The sequence below is a fragment of the Physella acuta genome, unplaced genomic scaffold (genome assembly GCF_028476545.2).
Source record: "Physella acuta isolate Inbredline_101_S28 unplaced genomic scaffold, ASM2847654v3 ptg001428l, whole genome shotgun sequence".
In the NCBI taxonomy this organism is placed as follows: domain Eukaryota; kingdom Metazoa; phylum Mollusca; class Gastropoda; family Physidae; genus Physella; species Physella acuta.
This window is the reverse complement of record NW_026732943.1, coordinates 192205-210000: the sequence shown is the minus strand read 5'-3', so window position 1 is coordinate 210000 and position 17796 is coordinate 192205. Positions and strand designations below refer to the sequence as shown.

At 30.8% G+C, this 17796-nt stretch overlaps 2 protein-coding genes and 1 long non-coding RNA gene across 3 annotated transcripts in view; all 3 read left to right on the top strand.

The window, feature by feature from the left end:
* The window catches only part of LOC131927675 (mucin-5AC), a 9645-nt gene extending 1499 nt beyond the window's left edge, over nt 1–8146 (top strand). Inside the window, exons 2-10 of the mRNA XM_059283431.1 lie at nt 1019–2366; nt 2730–2785; nt 3518–3712; nt 4749–4920; nt 5250–5351; nt 6308–6383; nt 6609–6717; nt 7255–7292; nt 8002–8146. Of these exons, the coding sequence (XP_059139414.1) occupies nt 1019–2366; nt 2730–2785; nt 3518–3712; nt 4749–4920; nt 5250–5351; nt 6308–6383; nt 6609–6717; nt 7255–7292; nt 8002–8146 (2241 nt within the window). The remainder of the gene's footprint in view (nt 1–1018; nt 2367–2729; nt 2786–3517; nt 3713–4748; nt 4921–5249; nt 5352–6307; nt 6384–6608; nt 6718–7254; nt 7293–8001) is intronic.
* Nucleotides 8147–8438: 292 nt separating this feature from the next.
* Nucleotides 8439–9526, top strand: LOC131927676 (uncharacterized). Its single transcript, XR_009383673.1, has 3 exons — nt 8439–8510; nt 9005–9107; nt 9383–9526. It is a non-coding gene; the product is annotated as an uncharacterized LOC131927676 (long non-coding RNA).
* Nucleotides 9527–12476: 2950 nt separating this feature from the next.
* Nucleotides 12477–15369, top strand: LOC131927674 (adhesion G-protein coupled receptor D1). The gene is made up of 5 exons (XM_059283430.1): nt 12477–12598; nt 13051–13177; nt 13733–13774; nt 13908–14105; nt 15364–15369. Exons 1-5 carry the CDS (start codon nt 12477–12479, stop codon nt 15367–15369), a joined length of 495 nt encoding a protein of 164 aa, XP_059139413.1.
* The last annotated feature ends 2427 nt before the right edge of the window (nt 15370–17796 follow it).

Genomic DNA, 17796 nt, shown 5'->3' with positions numbered 1-17796 from the left:
TCCAATTAATAATATAGTAACCAACGCTTTTCTTTATAGTTATTTAAATAGTAGTCTATTATTAAATTATTTTTAAAAAATAATTTATTTCCTCCTTTTTAATACATTATTGCATGTAATATTGTTATTAAAACGTTCTTTTTAAAACGTTTTTTTTTTTAGATTATTTTTAAAAAAAAATACAAAATTTTAATACGCTAGAATTACATGACTAAAATCATTGTGGTAATATGGGTGTAAAACTTTATTGTGAGTTTTGTTCGACTTAACTGAAGTTTGGATGTGCTTTATGATTTTAGTGTTTTCGGTAAGTAACAAATGTATTTCAAAAAAGCCAAATACATATTTTATATTTCTTTATATTTTTTTTCACTGAAATTGGAAATAATTATAGCATAGCTAAAGCTTTTTGGTTTAGATCTAAATATTATAATTTTATTATAAAATTCTATTGGCAAACTTTTTTAGTACAAATTAGTGTAGTGGAAAGAGGAGTTTTCAAAAGATCGATCATAAAATTTCTGTACCGTCAATGTTTGTCTTAAGAAAGTAAAACCTAACGTGTTAATTTAGACTTGATGAAAATAAATAAAATGTTTTCAAGTTCTCTTAGCAACTTTTAAAGAAATTGCATATTAGAATATTAAATTTCTAACTTTTTTCAGGCTTCATTTTTTTAAAAAATATTTTAACACCTTTGCTAGTTTGTAGTGAGTACATTTACCACAGGAGCTGAGGGAAACGTGTTTTTTTTTTGGGGGGGGGGGGGGGTTCAGAAGCTAAGGGTTCAAAAGGTTAAAGTGTTACATCTACTTAAGAACGCTTAATATTCTAGCAAATGTTTTTATGTTTTCAAAGTGGCAGATTTTTTTTAAAAGTGTCTTTTAATAGTACGAACAACATTAACTCACATGCAATTTTAATATAAGTAATAAAAACACATTTTTTAATAACACAAGAACAATATAAATTATAGAGCAGTAAAGTTAATGTTAAAAACACAATTGATCTAATGTAGGTTGGATGTGGAAAAAATGCAAGCGACACTGCAACTGTCTGCCTTTTTTACAAGGACCCTAGTGCGTGCAGTGACGACAAAGTTGAAACAACGACACATCCAGCCACTCAGTCTGATGGCGGTGTAGAAAACATCACTACATCCCCATTAGCTCAAAGTGCTACACAATCCCCATTGACTATATCACACACGACAACCAGCACCAGTACAGCACTTAAAACTATTCACACATCCATTGTCAGTGCACCATTAAAAGATAATGACACATCCACAATCACTGCACCACAAAAAGCTATTCACACATCAATTGTCAGTGCACCATTCAACGATATTGACACATCCACAATCACTGCACCACAAAAAGCTATTCACACATCCATTGTCAGTGCACCATTCAAAGATATTGACACATCCACAATCCGTGCACCACAAAAGGCTATTCACACATCCACAATCACTGCACCACTTACAACTATTCACACATCCATTGTCAGTGCACCATTCAACGATATTGACACATCTACAATCACTGCACCACAAAAAGCTATTCACACATCCATTGTCAGTGCACCATTCAACGATATTGACACATCCACAATCACTGCACCACAAAAAGCTATTCACACATCCATTGTCAGTGCAACATTCAACGATATTGACACATCCACAATCTTTGCTCCACAAAAAGCTATTCACACATCCATGGTCAGTGCACCACTCAAAGATATTGACACATCCACAATCACTGCTCCACAAAAAGCTATTCACACATCCATTGTCAGTGCACCACTCAACGATATTGACACATCCACAATCACTGCACCACAAAAAGCTATTCACACATCCATTGTCATTGCACCACTCAACGATATTGACACATCCACAATCACTGCACCACAAAAAGCTATTCACACATCTATTGTCAGTGCACCACTAACAGCTATTGACACAAACACAATGAGTTCACCAAAATCAACTATTGACACATCCATTGTCAGTGCACCATTAAAAGATATTGACATATCCACAATCAGAACACCAAAATCAACTATTGACACATCTTCAATCAGTGCACCACTAACAGCTATTCACACTCCCATTGTCATTACACCACTACCAGATATTGAAACATCCACAATCACTGCATCACTAACTAGTAAAACTACCATTGCCGCTACCACCCCCAGTACACCACAGACAACCTTAGATACATCTACGACCACCGCAACAAATGAACCCACCAGACATATTTCACCGACGCCATCCACGACTACACCCGACACCACACCCCATAATGAAACACACAGGTTTACTACAACACCATCATCCCCAAGGGAACCGACTTCAGGTATGGCCAATCTTTCATCCATCCATCCAATCCATCCATCCATCCATCCAATCCATCCTTCCGTCCATCCATCCATCCATCCATCCATCCATCCATCCATCCATCCATCCATCCATCCATCCATCCATCCATCCATCCATCCATCCATCCATCCATCCATCCATCCATCCATCCATCCATCCATCCATCCATCCATCCTTCCATCCATCCATCCATCCATCCATCCATCCATCCATCCATCCATCCATCCCATTCATCCCATCCATCTATCCACCCGTCCATCCATCCAATCTTTCATCCTATCTTAGTTAACACTGTCAAAGTAACGAAAATAAATGCATTGACCCTTTATATCAAACACAGCATGCGGCTACAACTGTACTAGTACTGACGAATGGGTGGCATCTGCTTCCAATATGGTAAGACATTATGTTCAATATGTAATTTAAAAAGTGTTACCTTGTGATGTCTTTATATATTTTAGTGTTTTTTTTTAAATTAATCATTACTTTTATTTCTTCTTTTAGAATGGTCATTTTATAAAACAATTTAATGTATTAAAATTAAATCTAAACGATAAACTAACATCAAAGTTGTTTAGGCCTACAACATACTAGATAGATACATTTTAAACGATAACACATTACAAGAAAGTAGACCATATTGTATGCAAAAAAATGAAATTGAAAATAAGTGACGTACATAGATTTTACGATTGCCAAAAAAATTAATTCTACTCATTTTAAAGCCTACTATTTTGTATACAAATATATTGTTTAAAAAATCTCTTTAGAATTTTTAGATGTTTGGAGGTTATCCTACATTACCGATTTCTTTTTTTATCCTAAAATGAATACTGAATATTTAAATACTAAATAGGAAATCTGTCATTTGAGACAGCCATCAAACATCATTCGAATTGATTTATTATGCTATATATTATAAGGGCCTTTTTAGGCATCTATATAGGCCTATATATATATATATATATATATATATATATATATATATATATATATATATATATATATATATACAACTATATAATATATAAATATATGCCTTTTTCTAACCTATACAAAAATGTGCTCTTTTATGTTATAGCTACAAAAGTAACAAAAGCAAGTGTAATGTCAAATTTAAAACTTTAGGCACAGAAACTGAGTGACAAAAAACTCAGCGCAAGAGAACGAGGACACATGATCAACTCTTTTTTAAGCCTTCTTGCCACAAACATATCTAAAATAAGATCTGTCGTTGATGTGAGAGCTATTCTCACCATTTTCTCGCTAATAGACAGAGTCTTAGCAGAACTTGACGTGGAGGTCTGTGATAAAATTATTATGGTAAGCCCATAGTCCACAACTACAATGTATTTTTTTAATGGTCTTCTTTGCCAATTACATCTTGAGATCTACCCAAATATGATAAAATATGAAACAAATGTGGTTCTTTTTTTTATACATTTTATAAAACTACATAGGGCCTAACAGAATGTGTGTATGTATTTATCTTGCAGAAGCTTACACAATAAATTATTACTAGATCTAGATCTAGATCTAGAATATATTATACTAACAACATTACTTTTACTTTTAATAGCGATAATTATAGGCATAATTGTATTGCCAACAAGGGGTCGGCGTGGTCGAGTCGGTAAAGCTCATGGTTGCTAAAGTCTCGAGTTCGAACCTTCGGGCAGATGAGGCTCGTTAGCTGGGGACAGCCACTCTTCTAGGAGAGACAACTCCAAAATCAAACAACTGCTGCCTTGTAGTTTGTTCTTGGTTGGACAAGGCTATGGAAGCAAATCCAAAAATAAAAGCAGGCTGAAATCTGAGTCAATGGTCGCAATGGCGCATAACTAGTTGACACGTAATCCTTAATTGTGATGGAAGCTCGATCCCTCCCAACACTAAAATTTAAGAACGAAGAAGAAGAAGAAGAAGAATAGCCAACAGTGGATTATTCTTTAGTGGGGTTAATATTTTCATGATGTTATATTAGTATTTATATTTTATCTATAATACATAGAAAATGTTATCTTATTAAATATTAACCCATATTAACACATATTATCTAATATGGCCACACAGTTTATTTATTTTTAAAATATGTCAAACAAGTCTCCAAGACAATGTATCAGATATTATAATATTAAATAATAGGGCTGTATAATGTTTACATAGTTACTAGTACGTCTAGATTTACCTATGATCAAATATATGTTTGATAATGTATCAAGCATGTGAAATATTTATGTCAAAATATGATAAGAATCTAAACATAAAAGTATTAAAATTTTTAACAAGCAAAAAGGGTTAAATAACATTTACAGTCTTGTATTTTTTTTACTAATGATATAAATATTGTTTTATAAAGAATACAGCAATTATATCCAACCATCTTGTTTCGATTGATGACAAAGTCTGGTCAGAACTAAACAGAGACGGTCCCGGAATGTCATTCCTGTTAAATATTGTGGAGAACATAGTCAGATCAAGTCTAAAGTGGTTGAATGGGACGAATTCAGTTAATAAACAAAGCCACATCAGTAAGGGCATTATTTTACGACTTTTAATATTTTATTGTGTCGTGTTGTTGAGATAATAGTGTAAAAATATTATTTGTAAACAAGAACTATTATTAAAAGATTGCAACCAAACATACACATTGATTTACTTAAAAAACAATACTTTTTTTGTAGGAATTTAATTTTCAAATATTCAAATGAACTTTTTTCAAAACCGTTTCCATGGACCATAAATATCCCAGTTATTATTAATATTATTCATGTATTGTATGTGTCTATCCCACTACACAAAATAAAGTTTTTTAAACTTTTTAAAAATCGGTTTTAATGAGTTCCCATCCTTTACACAGCTATTGGACGCTTCAGTAGCTTGGGTGACTTCATTTCACAAGGAAATTTCCAACAAAATGATGCGGGGTTTAATGCAGTTATCTTGTCGGAAGATAAAACTGGTTGGTCAATTGTTAATTTTGTATTGTAATTTAGAAATTCTATTATTATTAATTAAAATATATTTTGACAATTTATTACTGTTTTAGAACTCCCTACTTTTTCATATTATAATATTTAAATATTATGTATTATGAATATAAAAGGTGCATTGAAATCATACAAAATAACTAAATCAAAGTTTTGACAAATTTTGACGTTTTATACCTTTTGAATCCAACAAAACTTTGCTTAGCAATTGTGTTAGTCTGTGTTTATGTAAACTGTAAACACAATAACTTAAGTAACCTTTCAGTTAGGTTGACAAAATAACATATAGATCTATAAGTATTACTACCACATATGTAGTTTTCTATTGACTTTTGAGCAATTTCCAATAACAGAAGTTGTACTTTACTTTAATGTTGGTTTCTCAAAAGTCAGTAACTTATTAACTAGAGCACCGTGTAACTTAGGTGGACGAAATTTCACATACAAGTTTTACATTGTATGTGCAGGTTTCTACTAACTTTTGAAAAATTTTCAGCAATGGGAAGTGGTATTTTACTCTATTTCCGTTTGAACACAATAACGTGAATAATTGTTCAGTTAGGCAGACGAAATTTTTTTATCCAACTAGATCTAGATCTATATAAGTATAAGATTTTGTACTTGTATTATTGTCAATTTTTCAGTGACCTCCAAAAACCGGAAGTGGTACTTTACTAGATGTTTTCTAAAATACGTGTAATTTTTAATTTGAGTACCATTTCAGTAAGGTAAATGAATGTTATACATTATACAAATGTATAAGATGTCATTCTCTTGATTCTATCAAATTTTGAATGATTTCCAATGACCAGGTCATTTCCAATTTTTAAAAAAACTTCTACTGGAATGATTTCAATAAAAAAAAAATTCACTTAAGCATTCATTTTTTATTTTATTTTAATTTTTACTTTATTCCATTAATTTTCAGAGAAAACCCAAACTGGAGTTGTTTATTACAGAAACATTGGTAGCAAATTAAGAATTAATGAACTACAAAATAAATAGTAGGCCCATATTTGCATCTATTATCAACAATTACTATTCTATTATCTGTATGAGCTAAATTGAAAATGTATAATACTAGATCTATAAGTAATAGTAATAGCTTTAAAATTGTTTACAAATTTTCCTTGATCTAATTATGTCTAGAATCATGCTTTTAATACTTTAAATATGCCTACATTTTTAAAACATATCATGTACTATTCTAAATTAAAGAATTTTTTCAGCAGTAATCTGAAAACCTCTGCTGAGTTATACATCAACTCTGATGTTGTGTCTCTTACAAGTACCATAACCAGGCCTGTGCTTGTAGAAATCACATTCTCCCTCACACATGTTAGTTTGAAGTTTTTAACTTTTGTCTCTATGATTGTTGTTTTTTTATTCAAAGAATGTCCTTTTTATAATGGCAAAACAGTTCTTCAAAAATTAGAATTTTATTTGTAGTTATACTTAACAATGATCACCTTAAATTTCTATGCACACACAATTATTTGTGACAAATGTTTCAGCAAATCAAATGGACAAGACACAAATTCTTGGTACTAAATTGGTACAACATCCTTACACAAATGTTCTAGCAATCCAAATAAAAATATAAAAAATACAATGATGATGTTCTGAATATTAACTAATACGTTTTTTGTAACTACATCACAAACCAAAAAAATCTTGTTTCTATTGAGTTATGGAAAATGCACATTTCTATTCACCGTTGAATATTTTAATTAAATGTAAGCAGTCTGTGCTTCTACTTCTAGCTCAACCAGATACTAAATTTGTAATTTAAAAACTACAATTGAATAGGCTACTCTCCCAATGCCAAAATGAAAATAATAAATTCCTCACAAGTTTTAATGTATTCACTTTCAGCAAACCTCAGAACATCTAGAATGTGTGTTTTTGGACAGGTAATGTGAATTATTTTTTTATTGTATTTGTTCTCTACACATTCTGAAGTCTTTAACTTAAGACTTTAGGGCCATTTGTACAGCTTTTGGTTCCTATCAATAAGAATTTTGGATACCTTGTTTGTAGAATAAAATGTGCATTCATTTGCTGTTCACTGTTTTGATTTCTTTTATTGATTGTCACTAATTGTTAGTTAATACACACTATACACTAAGTTAAAAGTTAAGCTAATAATGCCTTCTAAAAGTAAACTAAACTTTACATCTATAATAATGAACTACTTGAATATATAGTCTTATACAGAGAATCTTTTAGACATACATAGGTGGGAAAACTGAAGTATGGATTTTATAATCTTTTTATTACATTTTTAAAATCAACCGATAACTTTGTACATTCTGTGCGGGTGGGTAAAATAAAATGAAATACCTATTTTACTATTCTTTTTCTAAACTTAGAGCAGTGGTTCTGAACCTGTGTTTGATCAAACCTAAGGGGTTTGGTGAGTCAGTCTCAGGGGTTTGGTGAGTCAGTCTCAGGGGTTTGGTGAGTCAGTCTCAGGAGTTGGGCGGAATCAAAATTCAAATGATTCACAATTGTTGTTTTTTTTCAGTCTGTTAGTTGTGTGATTTTCCTATTATCCAACAAGCATCTTAAATTTATATAATTTCTTGCCTTATAAATATTTATTTTTCCTTTCTAAATTAGTTATAGTACTCCAAATGTGTGGTCAAATCAAGGCTGCTCACTTGAACATAGAAACTCAACACATGTCACTTGCAAGTGTGACCATTTGACTATTTTTGCGATTCTTACAAGTTTATACCAGATAGTGAGCTATTTATTCACCTAACATAAAAAGTGTTGTAGTTTTTAATTTAACTCATGCATTAGTAAATAATAATTATAAAATCAACAGCAGTAACTAATAAATTAAATAAATCACATTTTATTGATGAATCATACTGTTTGAAACAAAGCTACTCCTGAAACTACTTAACTGTATGATACTTTGTATTTGTATCAATAGTGTTAAACTTGCAAGTCGTAGTTAAATAATTAAAATGTACACATGGTCTGCTTTAATATAAATTATCTTATGACGATTTATAATTTCAGGTTGATGATTATGATTGGACTTTGGTCACTAGAGTCGGGTGCTACGTGTCTGTGTCCACTCTGTTTATATCTGTATGCGTATCCGTCAATGTCTGGAAGTAAGCATGACTAGAACGGTGGCGTCATTCAAATATTTCTCACTGGGGAAGGGGGGCACTAGCTAAAGTATTTATTCTCTATATAAATTCTATGTGGGGAAGGCGTGGTCAGATGGTAGAGCTACGACTGCTTACCCAAAAGTATTGATTTCAGATCCCTGTTCACATTAATTAACGTCCATGCATACACCCCCCGTTCTAGTGGGTACTAAATTCATGTTTTTTCAAGTAGTTCATGTTTCTTGACCTCTGCATATGAAGGGATAGTGAGATCAGCACTTTGCCCAGTTATACTTCCCTAATGTGAGTCAGGTACATATCACAGCTGGGTGGACTCAGCTCTTGAAGTCCGACAAGCTCAAGTCTGAGTCAACATCCAAACTTGAGACTTTTGCGTTAGCTTAATTGGTATCGTTACATTCTTCCCATATTTTATTTCATAAGCCCTAATGTTAGCACTGACTGTGTAGGCTTAAATTTTAAAATATTTTTAGGGACATCAAAGACGCAGCGGCTGTGTTGCATATGCACATGTACACACTTCTTCTGATCAGTTACATTACTTTTCTCGCAGGAATAGATCAAACTGACAATGTGGTGAGTTTTTATTTTTACATAGTTATTTCTGAAAATTTGAATACCCTCAAACTAAATGTTCACACATTTTATATTATTATATGTTAGCATGGTTGTTATGGCAACGGTGGCTCCCTTTATCTGTGCCCATGTGAGCCTAGCAGTCTTTGCCTCTTACTCTACCGTTCTTCTCCTTGTTCTCTTTGGCCGACCCACTTTCATTTTATTTAAATAAAATAACTTACTGGATTTTAATTTCTATTTTTTTGTTATTCCCTATCATCTACACTCTACAGGCTGTGTGTAAGATGGTGGCCATCACCTTACATTTTACCCTTACCTCAAGCATGTTCTTCATGTTGGCTGAAGGACTCCAGCTTTACAAAACTGTAGTGATGGTGTTCTTTGTTCGTTCAATTCTGAAATACCTAATTATGTTTGCCTATGGTAATTTTAAAGGTTTTATTTTTTTATAGTAGTGCTAGATTTTAAAAAAAAATATTTAAATTATCTTAACATGTGGTAGCTTCAAAATATTATATTAGCAATTATTTTTAAAACCATTTTAAATATTAATTGTATTAGCAGATTTTTTAAATATTTAAATTTCATAGTTGTTTTTTTAAAAGTGAATTTAAAAGTTGCTGGTCTAAAATGACTTTATATTTAGGTGTACCTGCTATAATAGTCACAGTGACCCTTGGTGTGACACAAACTTTGGGATTCGGAGGTGAACGGAGGTAGCCTTTATGCACTATTCACTGTTTAACTTACAATCTGCCTAGTAGCCTAAACAAATTTTTTGGACACTGTGATTTAAGTTTGTTTGTATAACATATAGTGAAGTCAGTTTCTTTTTCCTGCTTTAATTTGCTTTAATTTACACTGCTGAAAATTGAAAACAAAGAAGGGGTCGGCGTGGTCGAGTCGGTAAAGCTCATGGTTGCTAAACCGAAAAGTCTCAAGTTCGAACCCTCGGGCAGATGAGGCCCGTTAGCTGGGGACAGCCACTCTTCTAGGAGAGACAACTGCAAAATTAAACAACTGCTGCCTTGTAGTTTGTTCTTGGTTGGACAAAGGCTATGGAAGCAAATCCAAAAAGAAAAGCAGGCTGAAATCGGAGTCAATGGCCTCAATGGCGCATAACCAGTTGACACGTAACGCTTAATTGTGTTGGAGGCGTGGTCGAGTCGGCATAAAGCTCATGTTTGATAAATTCGAACAAATTCTCGAACAAACCCACTGGCAGATAAATCTCGATCCCCTTCAACACTAATAATTAAGAACGAAGAAGAAGAAGAAGAAGAAAACAAAGAATATTAAAATAAAAGAACATAAAAAGAATATATAAAAGAATATAATTTATTAAGGCAAACAGCCGTAGGGAATGATTCCCATTCTGGATTATGTTCATTTGGGCTTTTAACCCATTTTGTAATAGGTTCATTTGAGCTTTTGTCCTTTTCTGGAATATGTTCATTTGGGCTTTTAATCCGTTTTATAATATGTTCACTTGGGCTTTTGTCCCATTCTGGAATATGTTCAGGCATGTTGCAATCTGGCATTATAGAAACATCTTATCAGTAACCTTTAGAATATGTCTACTGTTTTTATTATATTATCTGTCTTTTGTCAAACAGTTGTTGGATTGCTAGAGAGAATGGTCTGTTGTGGTCCTTCGCTGGTCCAGTAATCATTGTCTGCGTGTTAAGTGAATTAACTTCTTTTTAATTTTTGCCATTGATGTTTGTAAACATCTTAAGTTTAAGGTAATACATTTTTTTCTATTTCTATTGTAAATGTTTTTAAATTAAACATTTTAACATGTATATTTTGAAAAGTATAAGAACAATAAGTCTACACGGTTGGTAATTTTCATATATAAAAATATTTTCGCAGAATTTTCTGTAATGTTAAATCACGACAGTTCAAATATTATTGATTCCTATTGCTTATCATAGCCAACACGTGTTCTGCCAAGCAGCATTTGCTGAAGTCTACAAAAGGCAAAATATTTTGGGGGTGTGTAATTTTAACTTTTATTAAAGTGGACCAAGTGTTGTATTTCTACTTGTTTCTGGCATGAATAATTTATTCATTTACTTTGGCTCCTTAAAGCACAACTAGTCCTAAACATGGTAGCGAATGAGAGATATATTTATAATATTTTGGCCCTATAAATGAACAATAGTAGCAAACTCTCTAAATAGCCCTTATTTTTCTGCCTTTATTTTTTTACAACACATCACAATATGTATATAGAGTTTAAAAAAAAAATTTTACCTTTTAAATTTCAAATGGATGGCGGTATAGGACTACTATATTCTTTGATGTATTTTCAAAAATAAATATTTTTGCTTGGTATGTAGAAACTTTATTTAGGCCTATAATGAAGTAACATTTTGCAAATGTCTGGTCAGAAAATTGCACTTTGTTTTGTTTTATATGGCTAGTCATAAAATAACACAAAGAAACTAGCAGAAATTTAGTCAACTACATAGCAAAAAAAAAAGTTAACATGAAAACAAGGATTTTTTTGAAGGATAATGGAACTGTCCCTTTTTAGGACCACTGAACAATATGAAATACATGATTTGTGGTAAAAGTAAGAAAATAAATGCGAATTTAATTACATTTTAATGTATTAAATTCATTAAGAATAAAATAATCATTTCAATATACATACATCTATGTTTGCATATATAAATATGTATATCTATGTATTTGTGTGTGTGTGTGTGTGTGTGTGTATATATCTATATATCTATATATATATATATATATATATATATATATATATATATATATATATAAGCCTATATAGGCCTTCATGTATATTATATCATGTATATTATATTATGTTGCACATTTTTTGTAACATGTGAATATTTGCATGTGTTTTCACGTGCCTGGTAATTACCTCTATTATGTGCTGTCCCACAATATCTTTTAAAAAGCTTTTAAAAAGCTTTTATGTTATACAAATTTGATTCTCTTGTTTTTCTTTTAATAATTGTTAACTGCTTAAAATTTATCTCTAATGCTCAATAATTTTTAAAAGCATTATTATTTATAGGTTCAATTTGCAATAAAAAAAAAAACATAAAGGACTAAAAAAAATGGATTTTCAAAAATTTCTCTCATATTGTTTAATGGTAAACGATTATTTTAAAAATTAGGCATACAAAAATTTTAAAATATTAATTATCTTTTAAAATGTTTTATTATGTATAAATAGCATTGTTCCTGTTCACATATCTTTTTGAAAACATTTAGGGATTGTTCTTCTTTTTCTTATGTTAACATAATGAATGGAATTTGGCACTTATGATATGAAAGTATTGCGTCATAGTTTATTAATCTTGCTCAGTCCTGTTATTAAGTACCACTATGTTGTGTAGTAACAGCAGATTTGATTACTTTCAGATTAATCTAATAATTACTATTAGAGTAGTGTATGCTCTACAGACTACAAGACCAGTTCGAGATGGACCATGGCATGCTAAAGTCATGTAAGTCCACGTCATTTGCTTAGTTGTAGAAGAGGGTGCAGTTAGTGTGTTATGTGGTTGTAAGAACCTCCAATGTAGGTCTTACGACTTCTCAAATAAAATCAATAACGCTTCTATTGCAGCATCCTCATCATCTTGCCCATGACACATGAGCAGATGAAGTAGAGCTCATCTGTTTCATTGACCTCAGCATAGACAGAGATAGTGTGGTCAGCAGTATGCACCCTCCTTTGTTTCCTTAACATTTCTCGCAATATTATGAGTAAAAAAAAAATAATTAAAATCCTTATATGACATTATTTTTTTTAAATGTTAAAATCGACTAAAACCATCCTAAATGCCTACTGTTGACCTATTGATGATGATAGATTTGTGGGTTGTTAAATTATTGAAAATATTAACTTGGAGAAAAAGACAGCCATAATCTTGATCATTAATCTCTATGTTTTCAGAACTGGTTTAAAGTCAATTATCATCTTAACACCACTATTAGGAACCAGTTGGGTTTTAGGTGTATTTTCATTGAGTGAGGAAACTAAGGCTTTCCAATACATATTCACTGTCCTCTGCTCCTTTCAGGTAAAGATTGTTTATAAGAGATTTAATTATAACAACTTGTGTGTTTTATTGACACATTGAAATATTTTTGTGTTATTTATTGTTCAAAAATGTTTTAGAAAAAACATTTTCTTAACTTTTATTATAGTCTGTTAGATGCTAATTAAATATACTAAACATTTAGTACTTTACTATTTGATGTTAATAAATAATGCTTGTGTTATTTATTGTTTTAAATTAAAAAAACAAACATTTTCTTAACTTTTATTATAGTCTGTTAGATGCTAATTAAATATACTAAACATTTAGTACTTTACTATTTGATGTTAATAAATAATGCTTGTGTTATTTATTGTTTTAAATTAAAAAAACAAACATTTTCTTAACATTTAGTATAGTCTGTTAGATGCTAATTAAATATAGTAAACATTTGGTCCTTTATTATTTGATAATAATAATGTATTGTTTGTGTTATTTATTGTTTAAAATAAAAGTTTTGGCAACCAATTTCTTTTTGTTTCTTTGAGAATTAAAAAAAAAACCACATAATTCAAAATGTATAATTTAAATTTTCAGGGATTCTGTGTATTTTTAACTCAGATTCTCCTGTGTGAAAAGGTATTCTTTTAATTTATTCAAATTTATTTTAATGTTGAATGCTAAGTAAATTTGTAATTGTAGTTTGAATAACTTTAGTAATAATTTAAAAATATCAGTATTTGACAATTTTCTACACACTATGCATGAACAGGTAAGAAAAGCACTTGGCAGAAAATACCCCAGAATTGCAGCATTCTGTAAAAGATTACTACAAGGTTCAGGCACACAGAAAATGAAGATAGGATTTCCTTTGATAGATATTAAAGCTGCACAGAAGGAGACCGATTCAACTGCTGCATCACTTGAAACCTCCGGAATTCCCATTTATATGACCAACCACAACACGAATGTGAGTATAGTTAAAATGTTTTAGTTCAAGCCTTTTAATTATCTCTTCTTTAAACCTAGGTTGTGATCAGTTGTGTCTGATAGCATGATTCTTTGAGTCTACAGCAATAATCTGTGGTCATAGATAGATAGCATAGATACAGAGCAGTACAACTAAAGAAAATGAATGCTAGCACGGGAATTGGATAGTTTGTACAAGATTGGTCTTTTGTCAGTGTCAGGTTTTTGTCAATGATGTACTTTTTCCTTGTTCATCTTTTTTTTTTTTGACAAAAGGATATTATTTGTTTTACTTTATCTAGAAATAATGTATTGGTCGTAATACATTTTATGAATACATTTTAAGATGCGTAACAATGAGTTGTGTTACAGAAATGAGTTTTTTCAAATTAAGACTAAGTGTATGTGCAATAATCACAATTTATGTACAACATTTTCAGCACCTATCAACACAATATAAAAAAATATGCTAATATAATGAAATTATATTGTGTTTGTTGACTTAACATAACTTATCAAGAAGACCAAGCATGTACTAGTATATGGTTTTGTGTCTTATTCTGATATCGGTATCTGTCTGACTACAAGATACCATCCTGACATATCTGCAGTGTCTTTAAGGCATCTCTTGATAGGACAGTGACCCTTAAACATGTCCACTGCCATCCCACACCCCCCAACACATACACAACTTATGTGCACCAGTTCCCTCCAAAGGCAACTATAATTTTATTTTCAGATCACAAGACTATAGTTCAGAACAAAGGCAACTATAATTTATTAAAGAAAAGTAACAGCCATTCAACTTATATTAAACAACTGTGTTCTAAAGTATTGGAGTGGACTTGTGGTAAACTGTAAATTTATTCAAATGGACCAAGTTATGTCAATTAATAAGATACTAATTAAAAAGCAATAACCTAGAGGGGTTGAGAAAATTTCAAGATACTAATTCTTACCTAGAAAGTCAACATGTCTCATGTATGTGAATGGAAACAATAAATGAGGAGCGAGTCTCATATGCAAACAAAGAAACGTGGTGTAAAATTTGTGTAAAATTTAATCAGCCTTGATTCTTTTAAAAATAGTTTATTAAAATATAATGTCAAACTTTAAACCAGGTTCATATAATGTGTTACATTAACCTACTGCAAAAGCTGTTTAAGATTTTATTTCAATTGACATAACTTTCTACTATTTTTAATTCCAATTTGTCTTTTAGATTGTTATATTGGTGTTTTTACCAAAATTATTTTTAGATTTAAACAATTTCATTCTTAACATGTAAATGCATTTTTAAAAAGCTTTATTAGGAAACTACCTGAAAAAAAGTGTATTTGCAATGGTTTTTGTAAAATTCAATACTTTTGAGTGTTTATTCATCAATTGCAAAAAAATGTATAAAATAATCAAAACTTACTTTTTGTCAAGAAATAATTTAGGAAATCAAACCTATTAAAAATTTAAAATACCATAGAAGAGGTTCATACTTTCTATCTTTTGATTGCAAAATATATTGTATTTATTAAGAGCACTGAAATGTATAAAACTGTTTGGTGTACGTAACAAAAGATTAATCAATTGCTTATCTTTTCCTTTGTGTTTCAAAACTTTTATTACTATAATTGTAAAGAAGGACATTTGTGATATAATAGGGATGGAGGGTTTTCTGGAATATATGACCACATTGAAATCATATTACAAAATATAACAGGGAGTAAGATGAGTGGGGAACGAAAGTTGTTGTAGATTTCTTAATTTATAACTCCTGACTCTTAAGTTAAGGTTTGAATGCTTATTTTTGCATTACTTTACATTAGTAACTTGACTAGGTGTTTTATATGTTTAGTTTACTTTGTTGAGTTGAAATGTGTATTATGTATGTTTAGATTATGTTAGGCTTAGTTTTTAGTACTGAATTTATTTTTTATCATTTAATTTATTTTTCAGAAGAGACTATATAAAATATTAAATGCCTAAATTTCTTTTAACCTAATTTAGATATTTTTTTACTGTGTTAAAATAGCTTTTGCTATACTTATACATTTTTTTTCAACCACACATTGAATTTTTTAAACTTATTTATTGTAAATATTGTTTATTAAATTTTACAATTAGAAAATATTTTTTTAAACATTTTTAGAACAGGCTTCCATGACAAAATGTATATGCTAAAATGTCTTGTACATATCTTTTGATACTTCTATTCATAAATTACTTTCATTTAAGTTGTTTATGTAACCTGTGAAAATTTATTTTAATTCTTTTGGAAAAATATTTTGCTAAAAACATCTGCTACATTGCTACAGTTTTGAAACACTTATTTGTCATCTGTTACTGTTGGATAATTGATAAATCTGAAAAACAAGTGAATCAATTAAAAAATATATTAAAAAATTATATAAAAAGCTAATCTTACAAAAAAAGAACATTAATAAATACATTAATTAACAATCTCTGAAATAAAAACTCAGAATATCTTTAAATTAAAACATCTCAGTTTGATTACTAAATCTATTAGCAATTCAAAAATTTAAATGTTAATAATTGCAAAGTTAAAACATAAAAACATATTGAATATATTAATATAAAAATAAATAAATATGTTTATTTAGAAACTACAAACATTAGATTCTAATTAACAATATGGAAATTGAAATATTGGTAACTGTAGTGAATCATTTTTAAAAAATCAAAACATAACTACAGTAATTACATTTACTTTTCAAACAAAATATTGATAACACAATTACTGTAAATTTTGCAATATTTTCAGTTGGTGTCACTCCTTTCTCCCCCACTGTCTTTAAACTAAGTTATGTTCCCTTTCAAACATGATGGTCTATAGGGCAAATGAAGTAGAGCTCATTTGTTTCTTTGACCTCAGCATATAAGGTGGTCAGCACTATGCCCAGCTGCCTTTATTTTCCCTAACGTGAGTTAGGTACCCATCAGAGTTGAGTGGACTCAGGGACTTGAACCAGGATTCGAACTCAAGACTTACCGCTCTTAAGCTCTTTACCGCTAAGCCACTCCGTCCTTTAAACTGTAACGTCCATATATTAATACAGCTGGATGTAGCAATGTTTTCGCTATAATAAGCAAGTATACTTCATGTTGTCATTATATTTTGCAATTTTTGCCCATATACCATACAGACTATTGGCAAAATTAATTGACGCAATTCGATTATGTTGAATTTAAAGTCTGTACACATATACTGTAATTGATATGTTAAGATTAGTGTTCAGTTAAAGCTGCAGGGAATTTAAAAGGGTGTTAGAGTTGGGGCAGTCTATAATTGACATCACACTACTGTAAGGGATAAAATCAATTTAATGACAGTGTGTGACGAGTGTAAAAGGGATGGGGAAATAAGAACATGTGAGAAGATTGACTTTACCAACACGTTAACCAGTCTGGGTCATTTTCCACTCACCCTCCTTATTAACTCCCTAGGGGGAATTACCCAATACGCAAACCCTGAATAAACAACTGCAGTAGGACATTACCCCCCCCCCATCAATTACCCACAGGTCATTTAAAGAAAGATAAGGCAGAGATAGATTACAAAGGGACAGTTTTGTCAGCACCATGCCCAGCTGCCTTTACTTTCCCTAACATGAGTTAGAGTACCCATCAGAACTGGTTGGACTCAGGGACGTTCTACTGACTTTACCTGAATTCAAACT

Excerpts from the sequence above, each read along its gene's own strand:
- LOC131927674 (XM_059283430.1), top strand. The coding sequence starts at position 12,477 with ATGTTGTGTAGTAACAGCAGATTTGATTACTTTCAGATTAATCTAATA. Across the intron at positions 13,178-13,732 it reads CTGTCCTCTGCTCCTTTCAG|GGATTCTGTGTATTTTTAAC; the intron begins GTAAAGATTGTT and ends TTAAATTTTCAG. Across the intron at positions 13,775-13,907 it reads AGATTCTCCTGTGTGAAAAG|GTAAGAAAAGCACTTGGCAG; the intron begins GTATTCTTTTAA and ends ATGCATGAACAG.